General features: G+C 40.4%; 1 protein-coding gene across 1 annotated transcript in view; it reads left to right on the forward strand.

Annotated features, from left to right (window-relative positions):
* DCP2 (decapping mRNA 2) overlaps positions 1 to 20,673 on the forward strand; it is a 201,060-nt gene extending 180,387 nt beyond the window's left edge. Inside the window, exon 11 of the mRNA XM_053701546.1 lies at positions 18,248 to 20,673. Within this exon, the coding sequence (XP_053557521.1) occupies positions 18,248 to 18,411 (164 nt within the window). The 3' untranslated portion in view covers positions 18,412 to 20,673. The remainder of the gene's footprint in view (positions 1 to 18,247) is intronic.
* The last annotated feature ends 7,124 nt before the right edge of the window (positions 20,674 to 27,797 follow it).

Raw genomic sequence — 27,797 nt, forward strand, 5'->3', positions numbered from 1 at the left:
GGAGTGACGTAGAGGGGAGGAGCTATATGCAGCTCTGCTGGGTGAATCCTCTTGCACTTCCTGTTGGGGAGGAGTAATATCCCAGAAGTAATGATGACCCGTGGACTGATCACACTACAGAAGAAAGGAATTTATCAGGTAAGCATAAATTATGTTTTTTCTTTGCTTCTGGTTGCTAGAAGCTTGTTCCTTGGCATTTTTTCCCATTCCTGAAACTGTCATTTAAGGAATTTGATCAATTTTGCTTTATATGTTGTTTTTTCTCTTACATATTGCAAGATGTCTCACGTTGCATCTGAGTCAGAAGATACTTCAGGAAAATCGCTGTCTGGTGCTGGAACTACCAAAGCTAAGTGTATCTGCTGTAAACTTTTGGTAGCTGTTCCTCCAGCTGTTGTTTGTATTAATTGTCATGACAAACTTGTTAATGCAGATAATATTTCCTTTAGTAATGTACCATTAACTGTTGCAGTTCCATCAACATCTAATGTTCAGAGTGTTCCTGATAACATAAGAGATTTTGTTTCTGAATCCATCAAGAAGGCTTTGTCTGTTATTCCTCCTTCTAGTAAACATAAAAAAATCTTTTAAAACTTCTCTTTATACAGATGAATTTTTAAATGAACATCATCATTCTGATTCTAATGACTCTTCTGGTTCAGAGGATTCTGTCTCAGAGGTTGATGCTGATAAATCTTCATATTTATTTAAAATGGAATTTATTCGTTCTTTACTTAAAGAAGTACTAATTGCTTTAGAAATTGAGGATTCTGGTCCTCTTGATACTAAATCTAAACGTTTAGATAAGGTCTTTAAATCTCCTGTGGTTATTCCAGAAGTTTTTCCTGTTCCTGGTGCTATTTCTGAAGTAATTTCCAGAGAATGGAATAATTTGGGTAATTCCTTTACTCCTTCTAAACGTTTTAAGCAATTATATCCTGTGCCGTCTGACAGATTAGAATTTTGGGACAAAATCCCTAAAGTTGATGGGGCTATTTCTACCCTTGCTAAACGTACTACTATTCCTACGTCAGATGGTACTTCCTTTAAGGATCCTTTAGATAGGAAAATTTAATCCTTTCTAAGAAAAGCTTATCTGTGTTCAGGTAATCTTCTTAGACCTGCTATATCATTGGCTGATGTTGCTGCAGCTTCAACTTTTTGGTTGGAAACTTTAGCACAACAAGTAACAGATCATGATTCTCATAATATTATTATTCTTCTTCAACATGCTAATAATTTTATCTGTGATGCCATTTTTGATATTATCAGAGTTGATGTCAGGTTTATGTCTCTAGCTATTTTAGCTAGAAGAGCTTTATGGCTTAAAACTTGGAATGCTGATATGTCTTCTAAATCGACTCTACTTTCCATTTCTTTCCAGGGTAACAAATTATTTGGTTCTCAGTTGGGTTCTATTATCTCAACTGTTACTGGTGGGAAAGGAACTTTTCTCCAACATAGGTGTGTCCGGTCCACGGCGTCATCCTTACTTGTGGGATATTCTCTTCCCCAACAGGAAATGGCAAAGAGCCCAGCAAAGCTGGTCACATGATCCCTCCTAGGCTCCGCCTACCCCAGTCATTCTCTTTGCCGTTGTACAGGCAACATCTCCACGGAGATGGCTTAGAGTTTTTTAGTGTTTAACTGTAGTTTTTATTATTCAATCAAGAGTTTGTTATTTTAAAATAGTGCTGGTATGTACTATTTACTCTGAAACAGAAAAGAGATGAAGATTTCTGTTTGTATGAGGAAAATGATTTTAGCAACCGTTACTAAAATCCATGGCTGTTCCACACAGGACTGTTGAGAGGAATTAACTTCAGTTGGGGGAACAGTGAGCAGTCTTTTGCTGCTTGAGGTATGACACATTCTAACAAGACGATGTAATGCTGGAAGCTGTCATTTTCCCTATGGGATCCGGTAAGCCATTTTTATTCACACAGTAAATAAGGGCTTCACAAGGGCTTATTAAGACTGTAGACATTTTCTGGGCTAAATCGATCATATTTACACATATTTAGCCTTGAGGAATCATTTAATCTGGGTATTTTTTGTAAAATAATATCGGCAGGCACTGTTTTAGACACTTTATTCTATTGGGGCTTTCCCTAATCATAGTCAGAGCCTCATTTTCGCGCCGGTATGGCGCACTTGGTTTTGAGAACAACATGACATGCAGCTGCATGTGTGTGGAGCTCTGATACATAGAAAAGTCTTTCTGAAGGCATTATTTGGTATCGTATTCCCCTTTGGGCTTGGTTGGGTCTCAGCAAAGCAGATTCCAGGGACTGTAAAGGGGTTAAATATAAAAACGGCTCCGGTTCCGTTATTTTAAGGGTTAAAGCTTCTAAATTTGGTGTGCAATACTTTTAAGGCTTTAAGACACTGTGGTGAAATTTTGGTGAATTTTGAACAATTCCTTCATACTTTTTCGCAATTGCAGTAATAAAGTGTGTTCAGTTTAAAATTTAAAGTGACAGTAACGGTTTTATTTTAAAACGTTTTTTGTGCTTTGTTATCAAGTTTATGCCTGTTTAACATGTCTGAACTACCAGATAGATTGTGTTCTGACTGTGGGGAAGCCAAGGTTCCTTCTCATTTAAATAGATGTGATTTATGTCATAATAAATTTAGTAAAAATGATGCCCAAGATGATTCCTCAAGTGAGGGGAGTAAGCATGGTACTGCATCATCCCCTCCTTCGTCTACACCAGTTTTGCCCATACAGGAGGCCCCTAGTACATCTAGCGCGCCAATACTCCTTACTATGCAACAATTAACGGCTGTAATGGATAATTCTATCAAAAACATTTTAGCCAATATGCCCACTTATCAGCGAAAGCGCGACTGCTCTGGTTTAGAAAATACTGAAGAGCATGAGGCCGCTGATGATATTGTTTCTGAAGGGCCCCTACACCAGTCTGAGGGGGCCAGGGAGGTTTTGTCTGAGGGAGAAATTTCAGATTCAGGAAAAATTTCTCAACAAGCTGAACCTGATGTGATTACTTTTAAATTTAAGTTGGAACATCTCCGCGCTCTGCTTAAGGAGGTGTTATCCAATTTGGATGATTGTGATTATCTGGTCATTCCAGAAACACTATGTAAAATGGACAAGTTCCTAGAGGCCCCGGGGCCCCCCGAAGCTTTTCCTATACTCAAGCGGGTGGCGTACATTGTTAATAAAGAATGGGACAGGCCCGGTGTACCTTTCGTACCTCCCCCCATATTTAAAAAATTGTTTCCTATAGTCGACCCCAGAAAGGACTTATGGCAGACAGTCCCCAAGGTCGAGGGGGCGGTTTCTACTCTAAACAAGCGCACCACTATACCCATAGAAGATAGTTGTGCTTTCCAAGATCCTATGGATAAAAAATTAGAAGGTTTGCTAAAAAAGATGTTTGTTCAGCAAGGTTACCTTCTACAACCAATTGCATGCATTGTCCCTGTCACTACAGCCGCGTGTTTCTGGTGCGATGAGCTAGAAAAGGCGATTATTAGTAATTCTTCTTCTTATGAGGAGATTATGGACAGAATTCGTGCTCTTAAATTGGCTAATTCTTTCAGTTAGCGGCGAAAAATTCTGGGTTTGCTATTGTGGCGCGCAGAGCGCTTTGGTTAAAATCTTGGTCAGCGGATGCGTCTTCCAAGAACAAATTGTTTGACATTCCTTTCAAGGGGAAAACACTGTTTGGCCCTGACTTGAAAGAGTTTATCTCTGATATCACTGGGGGCAAGGGCTACGCCCTTCCTCAGAATAGGTCTTTCAAGGCCAAAAATAAACCTAATTTTCGTCCCTTTCGCAGAAGCGGACCAGCCCCAAGTGCTACGTCCTCTAAGCAGGAGGGTAATACTTCTCAAGCCAATCCAGCCTGGAGACCAAGGCAAGGCTGGAACAAAGGAAAGCAGGCCAAGAAACCTGCCACTACTCCCAAGACAGCATGAGATGCGGGCCCCCGATCCGGGACCGGATTTGGTGGGGGGCAGACTCTCTCTCTTCACTCAGGCTTGGGCAAGAGATGTTCTGGATCCTTGGGCGCTAGAAATAGTCCTCCAAGGTTATCTTCTGGAAGTGATTCATCCTGTTCCATTAAAAGAACGAGGGAAGGGGTTCTACTCCAATCTGTTCGTAGTTCCCAAAAAAGAGGGAACGTTCAGACCAATCTTAGATCTCAAGATCCTAAACAAGTTTCTCAAGGTTCCATCGTCCAAAATGGAAACCATTCGAACAATCCTTCCATCCAGAAAGGTCAATTCTTGACCACGGTGGATTTAAAGGATGCGTATCTACATATTCCTGTCCACAAGGAACATCATCGGTTCCTAAGGTTCGCATTCCTGGACAAGCATTACCAGTTCGTGGTGCTTCCTTTCGGATTAGCCACTGTTCCAAGGATTTTCACAAAGGTACTAGGGTCCCTTCTGGCGGGGCTAAGACCAAGGGGCATTGCTGTAGTACCTTACTTGGACGACATTCTGATTCAAGCGTCGTCCCTTCCTCAAGCAAAGGCTCACACGGACATAGTCCTGGCCTTTCTCAGATCTCACGGATGGTAAGTGAACGTGGAAAAGAGTTCTCTATCTCCGTCGACAAGAGTTCCCTTCTTGGGAACAATAATAGACTCCTTAGAAATGAGGATTTTTCTGACAGAGACCAGAAAAACAAAACTTCTAAACTCTTGTCGGATACTTCCTTCCGTTCCTCTTCCTTCCATAGCACAGTGCATGGAAGTGATAGGTTTGATGGTAGCGGCAATGGACATAGTTCCTTTTCCGCGCATTCATCTAAGACCATTTCAATTGTGTATGCTCAGTCAGTGGAATGGGGACTATACAGACTTGTCTCCGAAGATACAAGTAAATCAGAGGACCAGAGACTCACTCCATTGGTGGCTGTCCCTGGACAACCTGTCGCTAGGGGTGACCTCCCGCAGACCAGAGTGGGTCATTGTCACGACCGACGCCAGTCTGATGGGCTGGGGCGCGGTCTGGGGATCCCTGAAAGCTCAGGGTCTTTGGTCTCGGGAAGAATCTCTTCTACCGATAAATATTCTGGAACTGAGAGCGATATTCAATGCTCTCAAGGCTTGGCCTCAGCTAGCGAGGGCCAAGTTCATACGGTTTCAATCAGACAACATGACGACTGTTGCGTACATCAACCATCAGGGGGGAACAAGGAGTTCCCTGGCGATGGAAGAAGTGACCAAAATCATTCAATGGGCGGAGACTCGCTCCTGCCACCTGTCTGCAATCCACATCCCAGGAGTGGAAACTTGGGAAGCGGATTTTCTGATTCGTCAGACATTGCATCCGGGGGTGTGGGAACTCCATCCGGAAATCTTTGCCCAAATCACTCAACTGTGGGGCATTCCAGACATGGATCTGATGGCCTCTCGTCAGAACTTCAAGGTTCCTTGCTACGGGTCCAGATCCAGGGATCCCAAGGCGACTCTAGTAGATGCACTAGTAGCACCTTGGACCTTCAACCTAGCTTATGTATTCCCGCCGTTTCCTCTCATCCCCAGGCTGGTAGCCAGGATCAATCAGGAGAGGGCGTAGGTGATCTTGATAGCTCCTGCGTAACCACGCAGGACTTGGTAGGCAGATCTGGGGAATATGTCATCGGCTTCACCATGGAAGCTACCTTTGAGACGAGACCTTCTTGTTCAAGGTCCGTTCGAACATCCGAATCTGGTCCTACTCCAGCTGACTGCTTGGAGATTGAACGCTTGATCTTATCAAAGCGAGGGTTCTCAGATTCTGTTATTGATACTCTTGTTCAGGCCAGAAAGCCTGTAACTAGAAAAATTTACCACAAAATATGGAAAAAATATATCTGTTGGTGTGAATCTAAAGGATTCCCTTGGGACAAGGTAAAGATTCCTAGGATTCTATCCTTTCTTCAAGGAGGATTGGAGAAAGGATTATCTGCAAGTTCCTTGAAGGGACAGATTTCTGCCTTGTCTGTGTTACTTCACAAAGAGCTGGCAGCTGTGCCAGATGTTCAAGCCTTTGTTCAGGCTCTGGTTAGAATCAAGCCTGTTTACAAACCTTTGACTCCTCCTTGGAGTCTCAACTTAGTTCTTTCAGTTCTTCAGGGGGTTCCGTTTGAACCCTTACATTCCGTTGATATTAAGTTATTATCTTGGAAAGTTTTGTTTTTGGCTGCAATTTCTTCCGCTAGAAGAGTTTCAGAATTATCTGCTCTGCAGTGTTCTCCTCCTTATCTGGTGTTCCATGCAGATAAGGTGGTTTTACGTACTAAACCTGGTTTTCTTCCAAAAGTTGTTTCTAACAAAAACATTAACCAGGAGATAGTCGTGCCTTCTTTGGGTCCGAAACCAGTTTCGAAGAAGGAACGTTTGTTGCACAATTTGGATGTTGTTCGCGCTCTAAAATTCTATTTAGATGCTACAAAGGATTTTAGACAAACATCTTCCTTGTTTGTTGTTTATTCTGGTAACAGGAGAGGTCAAAAAGCAACTTCTACCTCTCTCTCTTTTTGGATTAAAAGCATCATCAGATTGGCTTACGAGACTGCCGGACGGCAGCCTCCTGAAAGAATCACAGCTCATTCCACTAGGGCTGTGGCTTCCACATGGGCCTTCAAGAACGAGGCTTCTGTTGATCAGATATGTAGGGCAGCGACTTGGTCTTCACTGCACACTTTTACCAAATTTTACAAGTTTGATACTTTTGCTTCTTCTGAGGCTATTTTTTGGGAGAAAGGTTTTGCAAGCCGTGGTGCCTTCCATTTAGGTGACCTGATTTGCTCCCTCCCTTCATCCGTGTCCTAAAGCTTTGGTATTGGTTCCCACAAGTAAGGATGACGCCGTGGACCGGACACACCTATGTTGGAGAAAACAGAATTTATGTTTACCTGATAAATTACTTTCTCCAACGGTGTGTCCGGTCCACGGCCCGCCCTGGTTTTTTAATCAGGTCTGATGATTTATTTTCTTTAACTACAGTCACCACGGTATCATATGGTTTCTCCTATGCAAATATTCCTCCTTAACGTCGGTCGAATGACTGGGGTAGGCGGAGCCTAGGAGGGATCATGTGACCAGCTTTGCTGGGCTCTTTGCCATTTCCTGTTGGGGAAGAGAATATCCCACAAGTAAGGATGACGCCGTGGACCGGACACACCGTTGGAGAAAGTAATTTATCAGGTAAACATAAATTCTGTTTTTTACCACAGGATAAAAAATCTAAGGGTAAAAACAGGGCTAATAATCGTTTTCGTTCCTTTCGTTTCAACAAAGAACAAAAGCCTGATCCTTCATCCTCAGGAGCAGTTTCAGTTTGGAAACCATCTCCAGTCTGGAATAAATCCAAGCCTTCTAGAAAAGCAAGGCCAGCTTCTAAGTCCACATGAAGGTGCGGCCCTCATTCCAGCTCAGCTGGTAGGGGGCAGGTTACGTTTTTTCAAAGAAATTTGGATCAATTCTGTTCACAATCTTTGGATTCAGAACATTGTTTCAGAAGGGTACAGAATTGGTTTCAAGATGAGACCTCCTGCAAAGAGATTTTTTCTTTCCCGTGTCCCAGTAAATCCAGTGAAAGCTCAAGCATTTCTGAAATGTGTTTCAGATCTAGAGTTGGCTGGAGTAATTATGCCAGTTCCAGTTCTGGAACAGGGGCTGGGGTTTTATTCTATCTCTTCATTGTACCAAAGAAGGTCAATTCCTTCAGACCAGTTCCGGATCTATCAATATTGAATCGTTATGTAAGGATACCAACATTCAAGATGGTAGCTGTAAGGACTATCCTGCCTTTTGTTCAGCAAGGGCATTATATGTCTACAATAGATTTACAGGATGCATATCTGCATATTCCGATTCATCCAGATCACTTTTAGTTTCTGAGATTCTCTTTTTTAGACAAGCATTACCAGTTTTGTGGCTCTACCGTTTGGCTTAGCATCAGCTCCAAGAATTTTTACAAAGGTTCTCGGTGCCCTTCTGTCTGTATTCAGAGAACAGGGTATTGGTATTTCCTTATTTGGACGATATCTTGGTACTTGCTCAGTACTTGCTCAGTCACGACGTCACGTGGTGGACAGATCACCATCGTTTAGTTCAGGGGGCTTCTTTTGTTCTTCCGACCTGGACTGTAATTTCAACAGATGCAAGTCTTACAGGTTTGGGAGCTGTGTGGGGGTCTCTGACTGCACAAGGGGTTTGGGAATCTCAGGAGGTGAGATTACCGATCAATATTTTGGAACTCCGTGCAATTTTCAGAGCTCTTCAGTCTTGGCCTCTTCTGAAGAGAGAGTCGTTCATTTGTTTTCAGACAGACAATGTCACAACTGTGGCATACATCAATCATCAAGGAGGGACTCACAGTCCTCTGGCTATGAAAGAAGTATCTCGAATTCTCGTTTGGGCGGAATCCAGCTCCTGTCTAATCTCTGTGGTTCATTTCCCAGGTATAGACAATTAGGAAGCGGATTATCTCAGTCATCAAACGTTGTATCCGGGCGAATGGTCTCTTCACCCAGAGGTATTTCTTCAGATTGTTCAAATGTGGGAACTTCCAGAAATAGATCTGATGGTTTCTCATCTAAACAAGAAACTTCCCAGGTATCTGTTCAGACCCCGGGACCCTCAGGCGGAGGCAGTGAATGCATTATCACTTCCTTGGAAGTATCATCCTGCCTATATCTCTCTGCCTCTAGTTCTTCTTCCAAGAGTAATCTCCAAGATTCTGAAGGAATGCTCGTTTGTTCTGCTGGTAGCTCCAGCATGGACGGATTCTTTTTCGGATGGCCTTTTGGCAACCGTGGGCTCTTCCGTTAAGACCAGACCTTCTGTCGCAAGGTCCTTTTTTCCATCAGGATCTCAAATCTTTAAATTTAAGGGTATGGAGATTGAACGCTTGATTCTTGGTCAAAGAGGTTTCTCTGACTCTGTGATCAATACTATGTTACAGGCTCGTAAATCTGTATCTAGAGAGATATATTATAGAGTCTGGAAGACTTATATTTCTCCAACATAGGTGTGTCCGGTCCACGGCGTCATCCTTACTTGTGGGATATTCTCTTCCCCAACAGGAAATGGCAAAGAGCCCAGCAAAGCTGGTCACATGATCCCTCCTAGGCTCCGCCTACCCCAGTCATTCTCTTTGCCGTTGTACAGGCAACATCTCCACGGAGATGGCTTAGAGTTTTTTAGTGTTTAACTGTAGTTTTTATTATTCAATCAAGAGTTTGTTATTTTGAAATAGTGCTGGTATGTACTATTTACTCAGAAACAGAAAAGAGATGAAGATTTCTGTTTGTATGAGGAAAATGATTTTAGCAACCGTCACTAAAATCCATGGCTGTTCCACACAGGACTGTTGAGAGCAATTAACTTCAGTTGGGGGAACAGTGAGCAGTCTCTTGCTACTTGAGGTATGACACATTCTAACAAGACGATGTAATGCTGGAAGCTGTCATTTTCCCTCTGGGATCCGGTAAGCCATGTTTATTACGATTGTAAATAAGGGCTTCAAAAAGGGCTTATTAAGACTGTAGACTTTTTTGGGCTAAATCGATTGATTATTAACACATATTTAGCCTTGAGGAATCATTTTATCTGGGTATTTTGATATAATAATATCGGCAGGCACTGTTTTAGACACCTTATTCTTTAGGGGCTTTCCCAAAGCATAGGCAGAGCCTCATTTTCGCGCCGGTGTGGCGCACTTGTTTTTGAGAGGCATGGCATGCAGTCGCATGTGAGAGGAGCTCTGATACTTAGAAAAGACTTTCTGAAGGCGTCATTTGGTATCGTATTCCCCTTGGGGCTTGGTTGGGTCTCAGCAAAGCAGATACCAGGGACTGTAAAGGGGTTAAAGTTCAAAACGGCTCCGGTTCCGTTATTTTAAGGGTTAAAGCTTCCAAATTTGGTGTGCAATACTTTTAAGGCTTTAAGACACTGTGGTGAAAATTTGGTGAATTTTGAACAATTCCTTCATGTTTTTTCGCATTTGCAGTAATAAAGTGTGTTCAGTTTAAAATTTAAAGTGACAGTAACGGTTTTATTTTAAAACGTTTTTTGTACTTGTTATCAAGTTTATGCCTGTTTAACATGTCTGAACTACCAGATAGACTGTGTTCTGAATGTGGGGAAGCCAGAATTCCTATTCATTTAAATAAATGTGATTTATGTGACAATGACAATGATGCCCAAGATGATTCCTCAAGTGAGGGGAGTAAGCATGGTACTGCATCATTCCCTCCTTCGTCTACACGAGTCTTGCCCACTCAGGAGGCCCCTAGTACATCTAGCGCGCCAATACTCCTTACTATGCAACAATTAACGGCTGTAATGGATAATTCTGTCAAAAACATTTTAGCCAAAATGAACACTTATCAGCGTAAGCGCGACTGCTCTGTTTTAGATACTGAAGAGCATGACGACGCTGATATTAATATTTCTGAAGGGCCCCTAACTCAGTCTGATGGGGCCAGGGAGGTTTTGTCTGAGGGAGAAATTACTGATTCAGGGAACATTTCTCAACAAGCTGAACCTGATGTGATTGCATTTAAATTTAAGTTGGAACATCTCCGCATTCTGCTTAAGGAGGTATTATCCACTCTGGATGATTGTGACAAGTTGGTCATCCCAGAGAAACTATGTAAAATGGACAAGTTCCTAGAGGTGCCGGGGCTCCCAGAAGCTTTTCCTATACCCAAGCGGGTGGCGGACATTGTTAATAAAGAATGGGAAAGGCCCGGTATTCCTTTCGTCCCTCCCCCCATATTTAAAAAATTGTTTCCTATGGTCGACCCCAGAAAGGACTTATGGCAGACAGTCCCCAAGGTCGAGGGAGCGGTTTCCACTTTAAACAAACGCACCACTATACCCATAGAGGATAGTTGTGCTTTCAAAGATCCTATGGATAAAAAATTAGAAGGTTTGCTTAAAAAGATGTTTGTTCAACAGGGTTACCTTCTACAACCAATTTCATGCATTGTCCCTGTCGCTACAGCCGCATGTTTCTGGTTCGATGAGCTGATAAAGGCGGTCGACAGTGATTCTCCTCCTTATGAGGAGATTATGGACAGAATCAATGCTCTCAAATTGGCTAATTCTTTCACCCTAGACGCCACTTTGCAATTGGCTAGGTTAGCGGCTAAGAATTCTGGGTTTACTATTGTGGCGCGCAGAGCGCTTTGGTTGAAATCTTGGTCGGCTGATGCGTCTTCCAAGAACAAGCTACTTAACATTCCTTTCAAGGGGAAAACGCTGTTTGGCCCTGACTTGAAAGAGATTATCTCGGATATCACTGGGGGTAAGGGCCACGCCCTTCCTCAGGATCGGCCTTTCAAGGCAAAAAATAAACCTAATTTTCGTCCCTTTCGTAGAAACGGACCAGCCCAAAGTGCTACGTCCTCTAAGCAAGAGGGTAATACTTCTCAAGCCAAGCCAGCTTGGAGACCAATGCAAGGCTGGAACAAGGGAAAGCAGGCCAAGAAGCCTGCCACTGCTACCAAGACAGCATGAAATGTTGGCCCCCGATCCGGGACCGGATCTGGTGGGGGGCAGACTCTCTCTCTTCGCTCAGGCTTGGGCAAGAGATGTTCTGGATCCTTGGGCGCTAGAAATAGTCTCCCAAGGTTATCTTCTGGAATTCAAGGGACTTCCCCCAAGGGGGAGGTTCCACAGGTCTCAGTTGTCTTCAGACCACATAAAAAGACAGGCATTCTTACATTGTGTAGAAGACCTGTTAAAAATGGGAGTGATTCATCCCGTTCCATTAAGAGAACAAGGGATGGGGTTCTACTCCAATCTGTTTATAGTTCCCAAAAAGGAGGGAACGTTCAGACCAATCTTAGATCTCAAGATCTTAAACAAGTTTCTCAAGGTTCCATCGTTCAAGATGGAAACCATTCGAACTATTCTTCCTTCCATCCAGGAAGGTCAATTCATGACCACGGTGGATTTAAAGGATTTTCACAAAGGTACTAGGGTCCCTTCTAGCTGTGCTAAGACCAAGGGGCATTGCTGTAGTACCTTACTTGGACGACATTCTGATTCAAGCGTCGTCCCTTCCTCAAGCAAAGGCTCACACGGACATTGTCCTGGCCTTTCTCAGATCTCACGGATGGAAAGTGAACGTGGAAAAGAGTTCTCTATCCCCGTCAACAAGGGTTCCCTTCTTGGGAACAATAATAGACTCCTTAGAAATGAGGATTTTTCTGACAGAGGCCAGAAAAACAAAACTTCTAGACTCTTGTCGGATACTTCATTCCGTTCCTCTTCCTTCCATAGCTCAGTGCATGGAAGTGATCGGGTTGATGGTAGCGGCAATGGACATAGTTCCTTTTGCACGCATTCATCTAAGACCATTACAACTGTGCATGCTCAGTCAGTGGAATGGGGACTATACAGACTTGTCTCCGAAGATACAAGTAAATCAGAGGACCAGAGACTCACTCCGTTGGTGGCTGTCCCTGGACAACCTGTCACGAGGGATGACATTCCGCAGACCAGAGTGGGTCATTGTCACGACCGACGCCAGTCTGATGGGCTGGGGCGCGGTCTGGGGATCCCTGAATGCTCAGGGTCTTTGGTCTCGGGAAGAATCTCTTCTACCGATAAATATTCTGGAACTGAGAGCGATATTCAATGCTCTCAAGGCTTGGCCTCAGCTAGCGAGGGCCAAGTTCATACGGTTTCAATCAGACAACATGACAACTGTTGCGTACATCAACCATCAGGGGGGAACAAGGAGTTCCCTGGCGATGGAAGAAGTGACCAAAATCATTCTATGGGCGGAGTCTCACTCCTGCCACCTGTCTGCTATCCACATCCCAGGAGTGGAAAATTGGGAAGCGGATTTTCTGAGTCGTCAGACATTGCATCCGGGGGAGTGGGAACTCCATCCGGAAATCTTTGCCCAAGTCACTCAGCTGTGGGGCATTCCAGACATGGATCTGATGGCCTCTCGTCAGAACTTCAAAGTTCCTTGCTACGTGTCCAGATCCAGGGATCCCAAGGCGGCTCTAGTGGATGCACTAGTAGCACCTTGGACCTTCAAACTAGCTTATGTGTTCCCGCCGTTTCCTCTCATCCCCAGGCTGGTAGCCAGGATCAATCAGGAGAGGGCGTCGGTGATCTTGATAGCTCCTGCGTGGCCACGCAGGACTTGGTATGCAGATCTGGTGAATATGTCATCGGCTCCTCCTTGGAAGCTACCTTTGAGACGAGACCTTCTTGTTCAGGGTCCGTTCGAACATCCGAATCTGGTTTCACTCCAGCTGACTGCTTGGAGATTGAACGCTTGATCTTATCGAAGCGAGGATTCTCAGATTCTGTTATCGATACTCTTGTTCAGGCCAGAAAGCCTGTAACTAGAAAGATTTACCACAAAATTTGGAAAAAATATATCTGTTGGTGTGAATCTAAAGGATTCCCTTGGGACAAGGTTAAGATTCCTAGGATTCTATCCTTCCTTCAAGAAGGATTGGAAAAAGGATTATCTGCAAGTTCCCTGAAGGGACAGATTTCTGCCTTGTCTGTGTTACTTCACAAAAAGCTGGCCGCTGTGCCAGATGTTCAAGCCTTTGTTCAGGCTCTGGTTAGAATTAAGCCTGTTTACAAACCTTTGACTCCTCCTTGGAGTCTCAATTTAGTTCTTTCAGTTCTTCAGGGGGTTCCGTTTGAACCCTTGCATTCCGTTGATATTAAGTTATTATCTTGGAAAGTTTTGTTTCTAGTTGCAATTTCTTCTGCTAGAAGAGTTTCAGAATTATCTGCTCTGCAGTGTTCTCCTCCTTATCTGGTGTTCCATGCAGATAAGGTGGTTTTACGTACTAAACCTGGTTTTCTTCCAAAAGTTGTTTCTAACAAAAACATTAACCAGGAGATTATCGTACCTTCTCTGTGTCCGAAACCAGTTTCAAAGAAGGAACGTTTGTTGCACAATTTGGATGTTGTTCGCGCTCTAAAATTCTATTTAGATGCTACAAAGGATTTTAGACAAACATCTTCCTTGTTTGTTGTTTATTCCGGTAAAAGGAGAGGTCAAAAAGCAACTTCTACCTCTCTCTCTTTTTGGATTAAAAGCATCATCAGATTGGCTTACGAGACTGCCGGACGGCAGCCTCCCGAAAGAATCACAGCTCATTCCACTAGGGCTGTGGCTTCCACATGGGCCTTCAAGAACGAGGCTTCTGTTGATCAGATATGTAGGGCAGCGACTTGGTCTTCACTGCACACTTTTACCAAATTTTACAAGTTTGATACTTTTGCTTCTTCTGAGGCTATTTTTGGGAGAAAGGTTTTGCAAGCCGTGGTGCCTTCCATTTAGGTGACCTGATTTGCTCCCTCCCTTCATCCGTGTCCTAAAGCTTTGGTATTGGTTCCCACAAGTAAGGATGACGCCGTGGACCGGACACACCTATGTTGGAGAAAACAGAATTTATGTTTACCTGATAAATTACTTTCTCCAACGGTGTGTCCGGTCCACGGCCCGCCCTGGTTTTTTTAATCAGGTCTGATAATTTATTTTCTTTAACTACAGTCACCACGGTACCATATGGTTTCTCCTATGCAAATATTCCTCCTTAACGTCGGTCGAATGACTGGGGTAGGCGGAGCCTAGGAGGGATCATGTGACCAGCTTTGCTGGGCTCTTTGCCATTTCCTGTTGGGGAAGAGAATATCCCACAAGTAAGGATGACGCCGTGGACCGGACACACCGTTGGAGAAAGTAATTTATCAGGTAAACATAAATTCTGTTTTCTTAGTGTCTTCTCATCATTTTTCCTGGCATTCTTTTAGAATTCCGAGAATTTTTTTACAGTTTCTTCAGGATGGTTTAGATAAAGGTTTGTCCGCAAGTTCCTTGACAGGACAAATCTCTGCCCTTTCTGTTCTTTTTCACAGAAAGATTGCTAATCTTCCTGATATTCATTGTTTAGTACAAGACTTGGTTCGTATAAAACCTGTCATTCAGTCAATTTCTCCTCCTTGGAGTTTGAATTTGGTTCTGGGGGCTCTTCTAGCTCCTCCTTTTGAACCCATGCATTCATTTGGACATTAAACTTCTTTCTTAGAAAGTTTTGTTTCTTTTGGCCATCTCATCTGCCTGAAGAGTCTCTGAATTATCTGCTCTTTCTTGTGAGTCTCCTTTTCTGATTTTTCATCAGGATAAGGCGGTGTTGCGAACTTCTTTTATTTTTTCCTAAGGTTGTGAATTCTAACAACATTAGTAGAGAAATTGTGGTTCCTTCATTATGTCCTAATCCTAAGAATTCTAAGGAGAAATCATTGCATTCTTTGGATGTTGTTAGAGCTTTGTTATATTATGTTGACGCTACTAAGTCTTTCCGAAAGACTTCTAGTCTATTTTTCATCTTTTCTGGTTCTAGAAAAAGCCAGAAAGCTTCTGCTATTTCTTTGGCATCCTGGTTGAAATCTTTAATTCATCATGCCTATGTCGAGTCGGGTAAAACTCCGCCTCAAAGGATTACAGCTCATTCTACTAGGTCAGTTTCTACTTTCTGGGCGTTTAGGAATGAAGCTTCGGTTGATCAGATTTGCAAAGCAGCAACTTGGTCCTCTTTGCATACTTTTACTAAATTCTACCATTTTGATGTGTTTTCTTCTTCTGAAGCAGTTTTTGGTAGAAAAGTACTTCAGGCAGCGGTTTCAGTTTGAATCTTCTGCTTATGTTTTCATTAAACTTTATTTTGGGTGTGGATTATTTTCAGCAGGAATTGGCTGTCTTTATTTTATCCCTCCCTCTCTAGTGACTCTTGCGTGGAAAGATCCACATCTTGGGTAGTCATTATCCCATACGTCACTAGCTCATGGACTCTTGCTAATTACATGAAAGAAAACATAATTTATGTAAGAACTTACCTGATAAATTCATTTCTTTCATATTAGCAAGAGTCCATGAGGCCCACCCTTTTTGTGGTGGTTATGATTTTTTTGTATAAAGCACAATTATTCCAATTCCTTATTTTATATGCTTTCGCACTTTTTTCTTATCACCCCACTTTTTGGCTATTCGTTAAACTGATTTGTGGGTGTGGTGAGGGGTGTATTTATGGGCATTTTGAGGTTTGGGAAACTTTGCCCCTCCTGGTAGGAATGTATATCCCATACGTCACTAGCTCATGGACTCTTGCTAATATGAAAGAAATGAATTTATCAGGTAAGTTCTTACATAAATTATGTTTTATATATATATATATATATATATATATATATATATATATATATATATATATATATATATATCATTCCAGTTTACTGCCCCTTTATGCAATTTCTTTCCAGATGCAAGGAGGCACTTTATCTAAGATTTTTACATCTGCATAAAATGTTATACTCTCAGACTAAGATTGCTCAGTGTTTGAAATGAGACAGGTTAACTTTAAACTGTCCAGTTTACAGTACAGCTGACTTAATTTTTAAATACATACCAACAAGCCTAAATCCTGAATTTAATAAGATCTAATGGTATGAGTACCACAGCTTATGGTTCTACCAAGACCATATAGAGTACAGCATTTTCAAAATCCATAAGTACAGCTCACAGATGGGAACATTTGTACACTATATTTGAAGTGGTGCTCTTAGTTGGGGAAAATGGGGAAAAAACAAACGTATGTCAACCTTTTAAAAGTACTTTTCTTCATCTAGCCATCTACCCTTATCATTAATGTACAATTTTGAATTCACAGAATTATTTTTGTTTGCACATTTACAGATATGATTCTTTAAAAAGTGATCTCTTAATTTCTGCATTTTTTTATCATGCATGTCACACAACGTTGATTTAGGGGATGCAAGGTGCATAACTGTTTCCTCCTGTGAGTGTTTCTGTGGGTGTCTGTGTTTATGTCTTTGTTCTTTGGTTTGTGTCTCTATGAGTGTGTATGTATTTTTTTTTCTGTGGATCCCTCTGTGAGAGTGGGTGTGTATGTCTTTGAGCTTTTTCTATGGGTGTCTCTGTGAGGGTGTGTGTATGTTTGTCTTTGTGTATTTTCTCTGGATGACTCTGTGAGGGTGGGTGTGTATGTCTGTGTTTTCTGTGGATGCATCGGTGAGGGTGTGTATGTATGTATGTCTGTGTGTTCTGTGGATGTCTCTCTGGGTGTCTGTGTGTTTTTTGTGGATGTCTCAGTGAGGGTGTGTGTATGTATGTCTTTCTTTGTTTTATGTGGTTGTCTTTCTGTGTGTGTATGTCTTTGTGTGTTTTCTGAGGCTGTCTCTGTCTGTGTTTCCTTGGGTGTATGTGCAAGTTTAAGTTTGTGTTTGTCCATTGTCTGTTCCTTTTACGTACATTTTGACCTTACTACTGATTATTCACATCTTTCTACAAACTTTGAGACTAATGAGACCTTTCCGGAAGTCACCTAATGCACCATTTAACATTTAAATTATTGTTTAGGCAGTTCAGGGCCCTTCCTTTCAGCCACTGCATGCTGTTGCCATCATTTAGTTGGCATCTTTCTTTACAAAAAGATAATCAGAACTCCATATTTTGTTTTCTAAATCTCCTTTTTTTTTTTACCAAACTGTAGTCTACCTCATTACTTGTCATGTCAATGTAAACAAGTGCTGAGTGTCTGTTTGGGTGTCTGTGTCTGAATGTGTTTCTTTGTGTGTCTGCTAGAGTGTCTATATGTGAATCCTTATGTGTGAGTGGGTGTGTGTGTGTTTCAGTGTATGAATGTTTCTGTGTGTTTGTATGTTACTACCTTTACAACATTTCCAAGTTTAAATAGACACTTAAGAATAAAGTGCATATACGTTTTAGTCACTTGGTCAAAAATTGCACATGTCAAAGGGGGGGCCCTGATCAATGGTTAAGTCAGGGGCCCCAAAATTTCTAGTGGCGGCCCTGGTTCACTGTGCCTGGCTTTATTTTCCTAAATGGTACAGTTGTAATACATATTGGAATAGCCTTACAGCGACGGTGGTAGGAAAGTACAGACAGGGATTTTAATTTTTAATGCTGTGTATAAGGTACAGCAGCTTATTTGCTTTTAGGCATGCTCCAGCAGATAATGACTGTTCACTTCTGCATTCTACCAAATCCAATGGTAGATATAGATACAGCTATAGAAGGAAATGTGTGGGGGGGAGTTAGAGCTGTACAATTCGGAAACTTAAAAGAAAGGGTTAATGGGGAGACACTGGAGTAGAAATTTGCAGGTAAAGTAATTAAAGTACATATTGTCTCTATCCCAACTTGTTTTGTGTCCCTTTAAATGATGCCTTATGTTTATTTTCAGACACTGCATTAGATACTTGCTATCCCAGTGAAGAACACCATTATACCCATGGAGACAATGGCCTGGATACTTGCAATAGTGATCTTCAATCCCATTTCTGTTCCAGAGCTTTTATGAGCTTCCGATTTGACAGAGATGCTATAATGAAATCCTTTGATCTCTGATTTACCAGCAGTTGAGCAACTTTTACAAATGCAAAGTTTTCAATGTCAAGAACAGGTTTTAATGAAGCCTTACCTTCCTCAGGTGTTTTTATGGACATGCAGGGATTTATTGGTGGCTTTGAATAACTGTGTCCTAGGGACACTGATGTTTGCTTGGTCTAATATCATTTTATTTTTTTTCTGATTCCTGTTGATTTTTTTTTTTTTTTTACAAATTGCCCTCTTTTTTATATCTATATACACAATTACCTTTCAGTGTTTAAATATTTCATGTTTCAGTATATAATCTGTGGGCATTGTAAAGTAGTAGTGTTTTTTTTTATTATTATTATTGGTAACAGAGGTTAATGTTCATTTCTTTTCCCTGATATATATGTGACTTGATTATTATTATTTTTTTTTTTTAAATTACAGCCTGAATGTAGCTTGAATGTGTAATATTACGGCAACTTTCAGTGTTCTTACCACTTGTCCTAACCTTGTGTTTTTGTTGCCTTGTACACACACAGCAGACTTGCAGAAATGAACCCCTACAATATAAAGTGGCACATTTTATTTCATGGTTGACATTGATGTCGGTATAACTATAGCTTTACGAGTCTGCTCTTGCTAATATAAATATTTTTAGCTGCTGCTCATCATGTATAAAAAGCATGCTAAAATTGTGATTTGTATAAGTAACTTTAGCATTGGTAGGATCTCGAAATATGCTCAGCTTGTTTTTAAGTCACCATGTCTAAATTTTGTATATCATAACTTGTAAATTTCTGTCACTAGATTAAGAAAAAAAACAAACCTCATTGAGCACATGACGAGCACTTTATGAAGTCATATTCTTAAAGCATCTTATTCCCTATTCTGTTGGTATTAGCGGATTTGAGCAGTGTGAAAAAAGATGGCCAAGGCTAAATATTTTGTCCATAACTTTAGTATTTCAGATGCAATGACTAGTATTACTGCTACTATTCTCCACATTCTCTCTTTACACCATGTTGCCCAACTATCCTATTTTGATGACACTCGTATATGCAAGTGGCTGGTTCACTTTCTAGTAAATGTATGTGTCAATTAATTTACTGCATAATGAAACATTGTTTTTATTTTTGGAGAAACCATCCATTCCTACTATGGATTACCTTCTCTGCACTGAAATGTTTTATGGTTTATCATGAATTGCCCACAAGTCCACATTATAGAAAAATATTTTGTTTGCAATCCACTGAATTGCTTTAAAGTTGATTTAATTATTTCAAATGTTTTTCTTATTTTTGTTATTAATGGACACTTGTTAAAGATTTGCTACTGGTCGACATTTGGTAGCTGTTTAGTAATCTCACTTTGCGTTCACTACATCAGATATTTCTCATTCACTCACATGTGCATCTGTGCTTTACCTCATAAGATGCCCTACCGTCTCCATCTTGTTTTGTAGCACTTGCTTTGCTTCTTGTACTTTGCACAAGTATTGATTGCTAAAATAACTAAACATCTAGGTTTGTAGTGGTGGATATTTATTCCATCATATCAGTAATACAAAAGAAATAAAACAAAACTATGCACTGGAGTTATTTCAGCATTTTAATGTAGTGCACAAAAATGTTAACCTGTAAATATTCAGAATCCATAGACTGACATGGTATAATTTTATTTTTTTGTTTCACTTGTCTACATTGGGTTACTGTCGTGCTATTTAGATGGAATGACAGAAACATCAAACCGTTTAGAGGGAAACCCCTCTTCCTTCTGTCCTCTCCCTTGCCTTGTGTTCTTGGATTCTCTGATTCCTTTGTCACCTCTCTTCTATTCATGCAAACTACAATAGTTTTGCCAATTCATCTGGATCTTGCTATTTCATTTCTGTGAACTGCAAGGGCCCTTTTTTACCTGCTTCTTTTGTGCTTCTAGAGACTTTACCATACAGAAGTTCCACCATCTCTGCATGGTGTACCTTGGGCTAGCTCCTTTGACACACAGTTCTCTCACATACCCTTCCTGTAGACATGGAACCTGGGATGAACGTTGAGTAGCTTCCTGAAATCTCTCTATGATAACAAAAACTCTTGTACTGTAAAACTGCTACGTTAATCTAAGCTTTATATGAATGTGATATATTTATGGCTGCAGTTGGAATTTCCAGTACTGAGTATTTGAAAATCCACATTTTTTCCAGAACTAAATTACATGGCAAGGGGCAAAATAATGAAAGGATTTTGCAAAATTGTTTTACCACACATAACTAAATATTTTATATTAAAATCTTAAGGTGTGTGTTGTCGTTTTTAAATGTGCTGTATCTAAAGCTTTGCTTCCATTGTGTAGCTCAGGTGGTATCTGCCTAACCAGCTGCCTTCTAATGGGCCTCTGGAGGCTAATCGGCTACCTCTGCGCCTTTTTAAAGAGGGATTTCACAGGGTCTCCATGTTCATAGTGTCAATACATTTTAAGGCTACAGACCAAACCTTAGTAGTGCATGTTTTTCTCTACACAATGTTTTTTTAAAAAAAGGCCCAAGCACAATAACTGTTGCTGCGGAAGTTAGGAGGTTATTCTACATGCTTTAGGTGTGTGTTTAAGACTGATGACAGTGAAATTACTTAAAGGGACATAATACTCATATGCTAAATCACTTGAAAGTGATGCAGCATAACTGTAAAAAGCTGACAGGAAAATATCACCTGGAAATCTCTGAAGTAAAAAAAAAAATCTTCCTTTTTTTACAAATTCCTCAGCTCACCAGAGTAAGTATTCTGTAAAAATTTATCTTTCGGTTACTGCCCAGCTGCAGGTTTTTTAAAGAAAAAAAAAAAAGGAAGAAATGAACAGCAGCCAATCTGGATCAGCAGTGCTGTATTCATGAACTCTTTTACAGTCATCTCATGAGATTTCATAGTAAACTTCCTTAAACTGAATAGGGAAATAACATGAGTGTGCATGAGGCTCGCTCTTTTTTCTGTCCCGGTACAGGCATACTGATTTGCTGCTTAAAGTCCTTTACAATGGGGGTGTGAATACTTAGGACATTTTGAGGTAAAACATCTTCCTTTTTTACATAGAGATGTTCAGTTGATATTTTCTAGTCAGCTTTTTACAGCTATGCTGCATCACTTTAAAATGTTTAAAAATGTGGGTATCATGGCCCTTTAAGGCCAGCCATCCTCCTAAAAATAAAGGAAACTTCCCAGGAGATACCAGTTATACCACTTCAATGCCACATCACTGAGCTTCATATCTGAAAAAGTGGATAAAAGATATATATTTTTTAAGAGTACAAAATATTTCACCTTGCTTCCCCTCTTCAGCCATGTTGTGTGTCTCTGTGTGGTTTTTTTAATTACCCATCCCCTTGCAAGACTGTGAATAGGGGTTTTATTCAAACCTTCTTGTGTACAACGTAAAATGCCATATTTGCTACCTTAGGCTCTGGTAGTTAAATGTTACTCCTTTCTATGCTGAAAACTATGGGGCCTGGCCAGTATATGTCATGATTACTGTCATGAAGCCGGACAGATAGCACAGCATGCTAAGGCACTGTGGCTGAGCTCTGTAGCAACCCCAGAGTTGCAGGTTCGATCCCCGGCGAGGTCCACTCAGCCTTTCATCCTTCCGAGGTCGATAAAATGAGCAGCGCCTTGAGACCCTTACGGGTGATTAGCCGCGCTTTACAAGTACCCAATACATACATTACTAATCTTCATATTCCCATTCTTCTTGCCCCACTGTAAGTTCCTCAACTTTGTCTTTGGGCACCAACATTTACAGTTTATGGTCTTTCCCTTCCATTTAAAGACTCTTTCTGCCCAGACCTCACAGTCCTCCCTAAATTCTTTCCAAGTACATGATGATTAGATATCCTAATATTTGTTTTATTAGGCTATTTTAATTCTCACCTAGTTCTTCTTCCAGTTGTCCATGTTTAACCTTAATCGGGCATTGTTCCTTTTCACCCTTTTGTGCCAGATTCCTTTTTGGGGTGTCATTTTTGCCATAAAGGCAATTCAGTGCTTTTATCGTCATCTAATTGCATTGTATGTTACTACTCACGCTAAAATCAATGGTACCTTATTATTAGGCACATTTTGTTTTCTTTTAAAAAAAAAACATAAGCACAAGGGGCCCCATATAGTGTATAGTATAATTGTAGAGTAACACAAGTGCAGAGATAGCCAAGAAGGTACTCGCATGTGATTAAACACCACACCAGTGGTGTCTATGGATATATTGAGAAATTGGAGCACCTCTGTGAACTTAAGTCTCCGCAAGGATAGCAGCTGTCTGTTGCGGAGACCTTCTCTGCACATTTTTCTCTCACATTTGATATGCTATGTGAGGTCCCTTGTGCTTGTGGGGTTTTTTTAAGAATCTTTTGTGAAGTACCTGAGGTCTTGGTCTCATAAGGGAGGCTGTGGTGTTGGATATATTCTGAATATCCCTTCAAGGAGAAATTTTATCTGGAATTGAATTTGATATTCTCTAAAATGATCTAGTTATTTTCTTGAACTTATTATTTTTTTGCTTTGTTCTTATTTATGTCCACCCGACATCGCTAAATGCCGACAGTATACGCTGTCTGCATTTAAAGTGAAGGTAAACTTTGATGAGTGAAAGCCCGTTTTTTAAAAATACTATTAAAAACAGGGGCACTTTCATACATCAAAGTTTAGAAGGCAGCCGTTTTAATTAAAACTTGCTTGTTTTTTTCACAGCCAGAGCAGCTTCCCCCACACGTAGATCCTCTCTTCACACGTCATCAATTACTAATCCAGCTTCCTCCAATCACGGCTTTCCCCCCCAGGGTAGTCATTGCCTGAGGCCATGCCGTAATTGGATGAAGCTGGATTAGTCATTGATGACGTGTGAAGAGAGGATCTCCGTGTGGGGGAAGCTGCTCTGGCTGTGAAAAAAATAGGCAAGTTTTTAATCAAAATGGCTGCCTTCTAAACTTTGATGTATGAAAGTGCCCCTGCTTTTAATGGTATTTAAAAAAAAAAAAAAACGGCTTTCATTCATCAAAGTTTACCTTCACTTTAATATTGCACAAGCATTTCTTGTGCCCCCTGCAGATTTGCGGCCAATCGTCCACTAGCAGGGGGTGTCAATCATCCCGATCATATCTGATCGGGATTGTTGCTGTTTGCCGCCTCGGAGGTGGAGGATGTTAAGGAGCAGCAGTCGTGGAATAAGCAGCTTGACTGCTTCATAAATCTGCCTCTTAGTCTTTATTAGATTGTGCACTTTTTATATATACATATGTATGCATTTCTCATCTTTTGTGAGACACACAGAATGTTTTTGTATTTAGCATTAATCCCTTCGCATTCTTCCTGGTTCTTCTCTTTGCTAGAGTATATGATAAAAGTGGGATGTCGATGTGAAGGATCAGGGCTTTTTGATATTTTGAATTTTCTGCCCATTTTGAAGGAGGTAGCTTGACATTTAAAAATCAAGTGCAAATATTCACTTATTCTCTGGTGAAATTGTCCATGTATACATGTTCATATATTTTTGATGTATTTGATCTACCACAGTATACTTTTATTTTTTTTGTCATTTTGGATTATTGATTTTGCATTATGAATTTGTGAAACATTTATAAAATAAGATTATCTATGGCACTCAAAAGTTTTCAAGTGGCTCTTGTTTTCAAAGTGGTGACAGTAAGCACTGAAAAAAACACTGTATTGCATCTGAGAGCATGAGCCATACTATGTAAATTAAACTTATTGTGCCGTTTTTGTTTTGATTTTATTACTACTGTGAACTTCCATGTGAACTAAGGAGTATGTGTATTCTTGTTATATGCATTCACTCTGCTGCAGAACGGACTTTCTGCTGTCCATCATAAATATAACTAGATTTTTAAGACCTTACTATGGGATGACATTCACAGGCAATGAGAACAGTCCTACGTTTATATGTTCCTGAAAACAGATCCACATATGTCCAAAGGTCAGTCAAATGATGCAAATTTACAATCTTTATTTTCTTTAACTTGACCATTCACCCTAGTTTCTCTGACCTGCTTTCTCCTTTCCTCCTTCAGGTTCTTAACTTTTTTTTTTTTTTTGTAACTAAAATAAAATACCTTATTGCTGACATGTTTTTGATTTAAATTTTTCTCCATCACCATAAAGACTGTTAATAGCAATAAAGACAACTAGAATGTGTTTTTGTCTGTTCTTAGTCTTAATCTGGAGTGCTGCATTATTTATGTCAACATGACTGTTAAGTCTGTTTTCGAGTTGGTCTACAGGCTTTGATTTTCAGATGGGCAAATAAGCCTTTTAGCAATATGCACTCACAACAGGCATCTCAACAAGAAATCTATGAAATAGCAACACCCTTATTGGAGTTTATGTGTCTGTTTCTTTTCAGATGCTTTGATGGCTCCTTCATTTGAACTATTGGAAGTTTTCCATTTGGAATTTAATGGGAGACTAAAAAATATCCTTCATTTAAAAGATCAGTAATTTAAACATGTTTTTTGTCATACAGAAATACATTAAAGTAGCTTTAAAAATACACTAACCTATAAAAAATTTTTTTTAGACATACAGATTTAAAATCTATCTATCCTATACACGAAAAAGGAAAGAATATTGAGATGTTTAAAAAGTTAGTAAAAAAAAAAAAACTAAAGTAAGGAAATACAATTTGTCAAAAAAGAGAACAAGGTTCTAAAAGGATTTAAAAAAAAAAAAAATCTTTCAGTAATAATCAATCAGGCAGATAGAGGTGGTATTGTTATCTTAAATATGGATGACTATTTGAATGAAGCAGAAAGATTAAATGACCAAAAGACATAAAAAACTTAGTTTCAATCCAGTAAAGAAACAACAAATTAAATAAAAAAAATGTATTGTGCATTATATGTGGATATAATTTCCAAAGATACCAGTCTTTTACGATCTTCCTAAAGTGCATAGGTCACTTATAAATCCACCTGGAAGACCGATTTTATATCGGGTATACAATCTGTAACCTCCTATTTGTATGAATACATTGATAACTTTTCTCCAACATTGGTGTGTCCGGTCCACGGCGTCATCCTTACTTGTGGGATATTCTCTTCCCCAACAGGAAATGGCAAAGAGTCCCAGCAAAGCTGGTCACATGATCCCTCCTAGGCTCCGCCCACCCCAGTCATTCTCTTTGCCGTTGCACAGGCAACATCTCCACGGAGATGGTTAAGAGTTTTTTGGTGTTTAAATGTAGTTTTTATTCTTCTATCAAGTGTTTGTTATTTTAAAATAGTGCTGGTATGTACTATTTACTCTGAAACAGAAAAAGGATGAAGATTTCTGTTTGTAAGAGGAAGATGATTTTAGCAGACAGTAACTAAAATCGATTGCTCTTTCCACACAGGACTGTTGAGATGAAGTAACTTCAGTTGGGGGAAACAGTTAGCAGACCTTTCTGCTTAAGGTATGACTAGACATATTTCTAACAAGACCATGTAATGCTGGAAGGCTGTCATTTCCCCTCATGGGGACCGGTAAGCCATTTTCTTAGTTAAACATAAAAGAATAAAGGGCTTCAAAAAGGGCTTAAAAACTGGTAGACATTTTTCTGGGCTAAAACGATTGCTTTACTAGGCATATTATGCAGATTCTAACTAATAATTGTTATTATAATCTTGGGGAACGTTTAGAAAAACGGCAGGCACTGTGTTGGACACCTTTTTCAGATGGGGGCCTTTTCTAGTTATAGACAGAGCCTCATTTTCGCGCCATTAATGCGCAGTTGTTTTTGGAGAGCAAGGCATGCAGATGCATGTGTGAGGAGCTAAGAATCACTGAAAAAGCTTATAGAAGGCGTCATTTGGTATCGTATTCCCCTCTGGGCTTGGTTGGGTCTCAGCAAAGCATATAGCTGGGACTGTATAGGGGTTAAATGTAAAAACGGCTCCGGTTCCGTTATTTTAAGGGTTAAAGCTCTGAAATTTGGTGTGCAATACTTTTAATGCTTTAAGACACTGTGGTGAAATTTTGGTAATTTTTGAACAATTCCTTCATACTTTTTCACATATTCAGTAATAGTGTTTTCAGTTTGAAATTTAAAGAAACAGTAACGGTTTTATTTTAAAACGTTTTTTGTGCTTGATTGACAAGTTTAAGCCTGTTTAACATGTCTGTACCATCAGATAAGCTATGTTCTATATGTATGAAAGCCAATGTGTCTCCCCATTTAAATTTATGTGATAAGTGTGCCATAGTGTCCAAACAAAGTAAGGACAGTAATGCCACAGATGATGATATTGCCCAAGATGATTCCTCAAATGAGGGGAGTAAACATGATACTACATCATCCCCTAATGTGTCTACACCAGTTTTGCCCACACAGGAGGCCCCTAGTACATCTAGTGCGCCAATACTTATTACCATGCAACAATTAACGGCTGTAATGGATAACTCCATAGCAAATCTTTTATCCAAAATGCCTACTTATCAGAGAAAGCGCGATTGCTCTGTTTTAAACACTGAAGAGCAGGAGGGCGCTGATGATATTTGTTCTGACATACCCCCACACCAATCTCAAGGGGCCATGAGGGAGGTTTTGTCTGATGGAGAAATCTCAGATTCAGGAAAAATTTCTCATCAAGCTGAAACTGATGTTGTGACATTTAAATTTAAATTAGAACATCTCCGCGCACTGCTTAAGGAGGTGTTATCTACTCTGGATGATTGTGACAATTTGGTCATTCCAGAGAAATTATGTAAGATGGACAAGTTCCTAGAGGTTCCGGTGCCCCCCGACGCTTTTCCTATAACCAAGCGGGTGGCGGACATAGTAAATAAAGAGTGGGAAAGGCCCGGCATACCTTTTGTTCCCCCCCCCTATATTTAAGAAATTATTTCCTATAGTCGACCCCAGAAAGGACTTATGGCAGACAGTCCCCAAGATCGAGGGGGCGGTTTCTACTCTAAACAAACGCACTACTATTCCTATCGAAGACAGTTGTGCTTTTAAAGATCCTATGGATAAAAAATTAGAGGGTTTGCTTAAAAAGATTTTTGTACAGCAAGGGTTCCTTCTACAACCAATTTCATGCATTGTTCCTGTCACTACGGCAGCGTGCTTCTGGTTCGAGGAACTAGAAAAGTCGCTCAGTAGAGAATCTTCGTATGAGGAGGTTATGGACAGAGTTCAAGCACTTAAATTGGCTAACTCTTTTGTTTTAGATGCCGCTTTGCAATTAGCTAGATTAGCGGCGAAAACTTCAGGGTTTGCTATAGTGGCGCACAGAGCGCTTTGGCTAAAGTCTTGGTCAGCGGATGTGTCATCCAAGACAAAATTGCTTAACATTCCTTTCAAAGGTAAAACATTATTTGGACCAGATTTGAAAGAGATTATTTCAGACATCACTGGAGGAAAGGGCCACGCCCTCC

The sequence above is a fragment of the Bombina bombina genome, chromosome 2 (genome assembly GCF_027579735.1).
Source record: "Bombina bombina isolate aBomBom1 chromosome 2, aBomBom1.pri, whole genome shotgun sequence".
In the NCBI taxonomy this organism is placed as follows: Eukaryota; Metazoa; Chordata; class Amphibia; order Anura; family Bombinatoridae; genus Bombina; species Bombina bombina.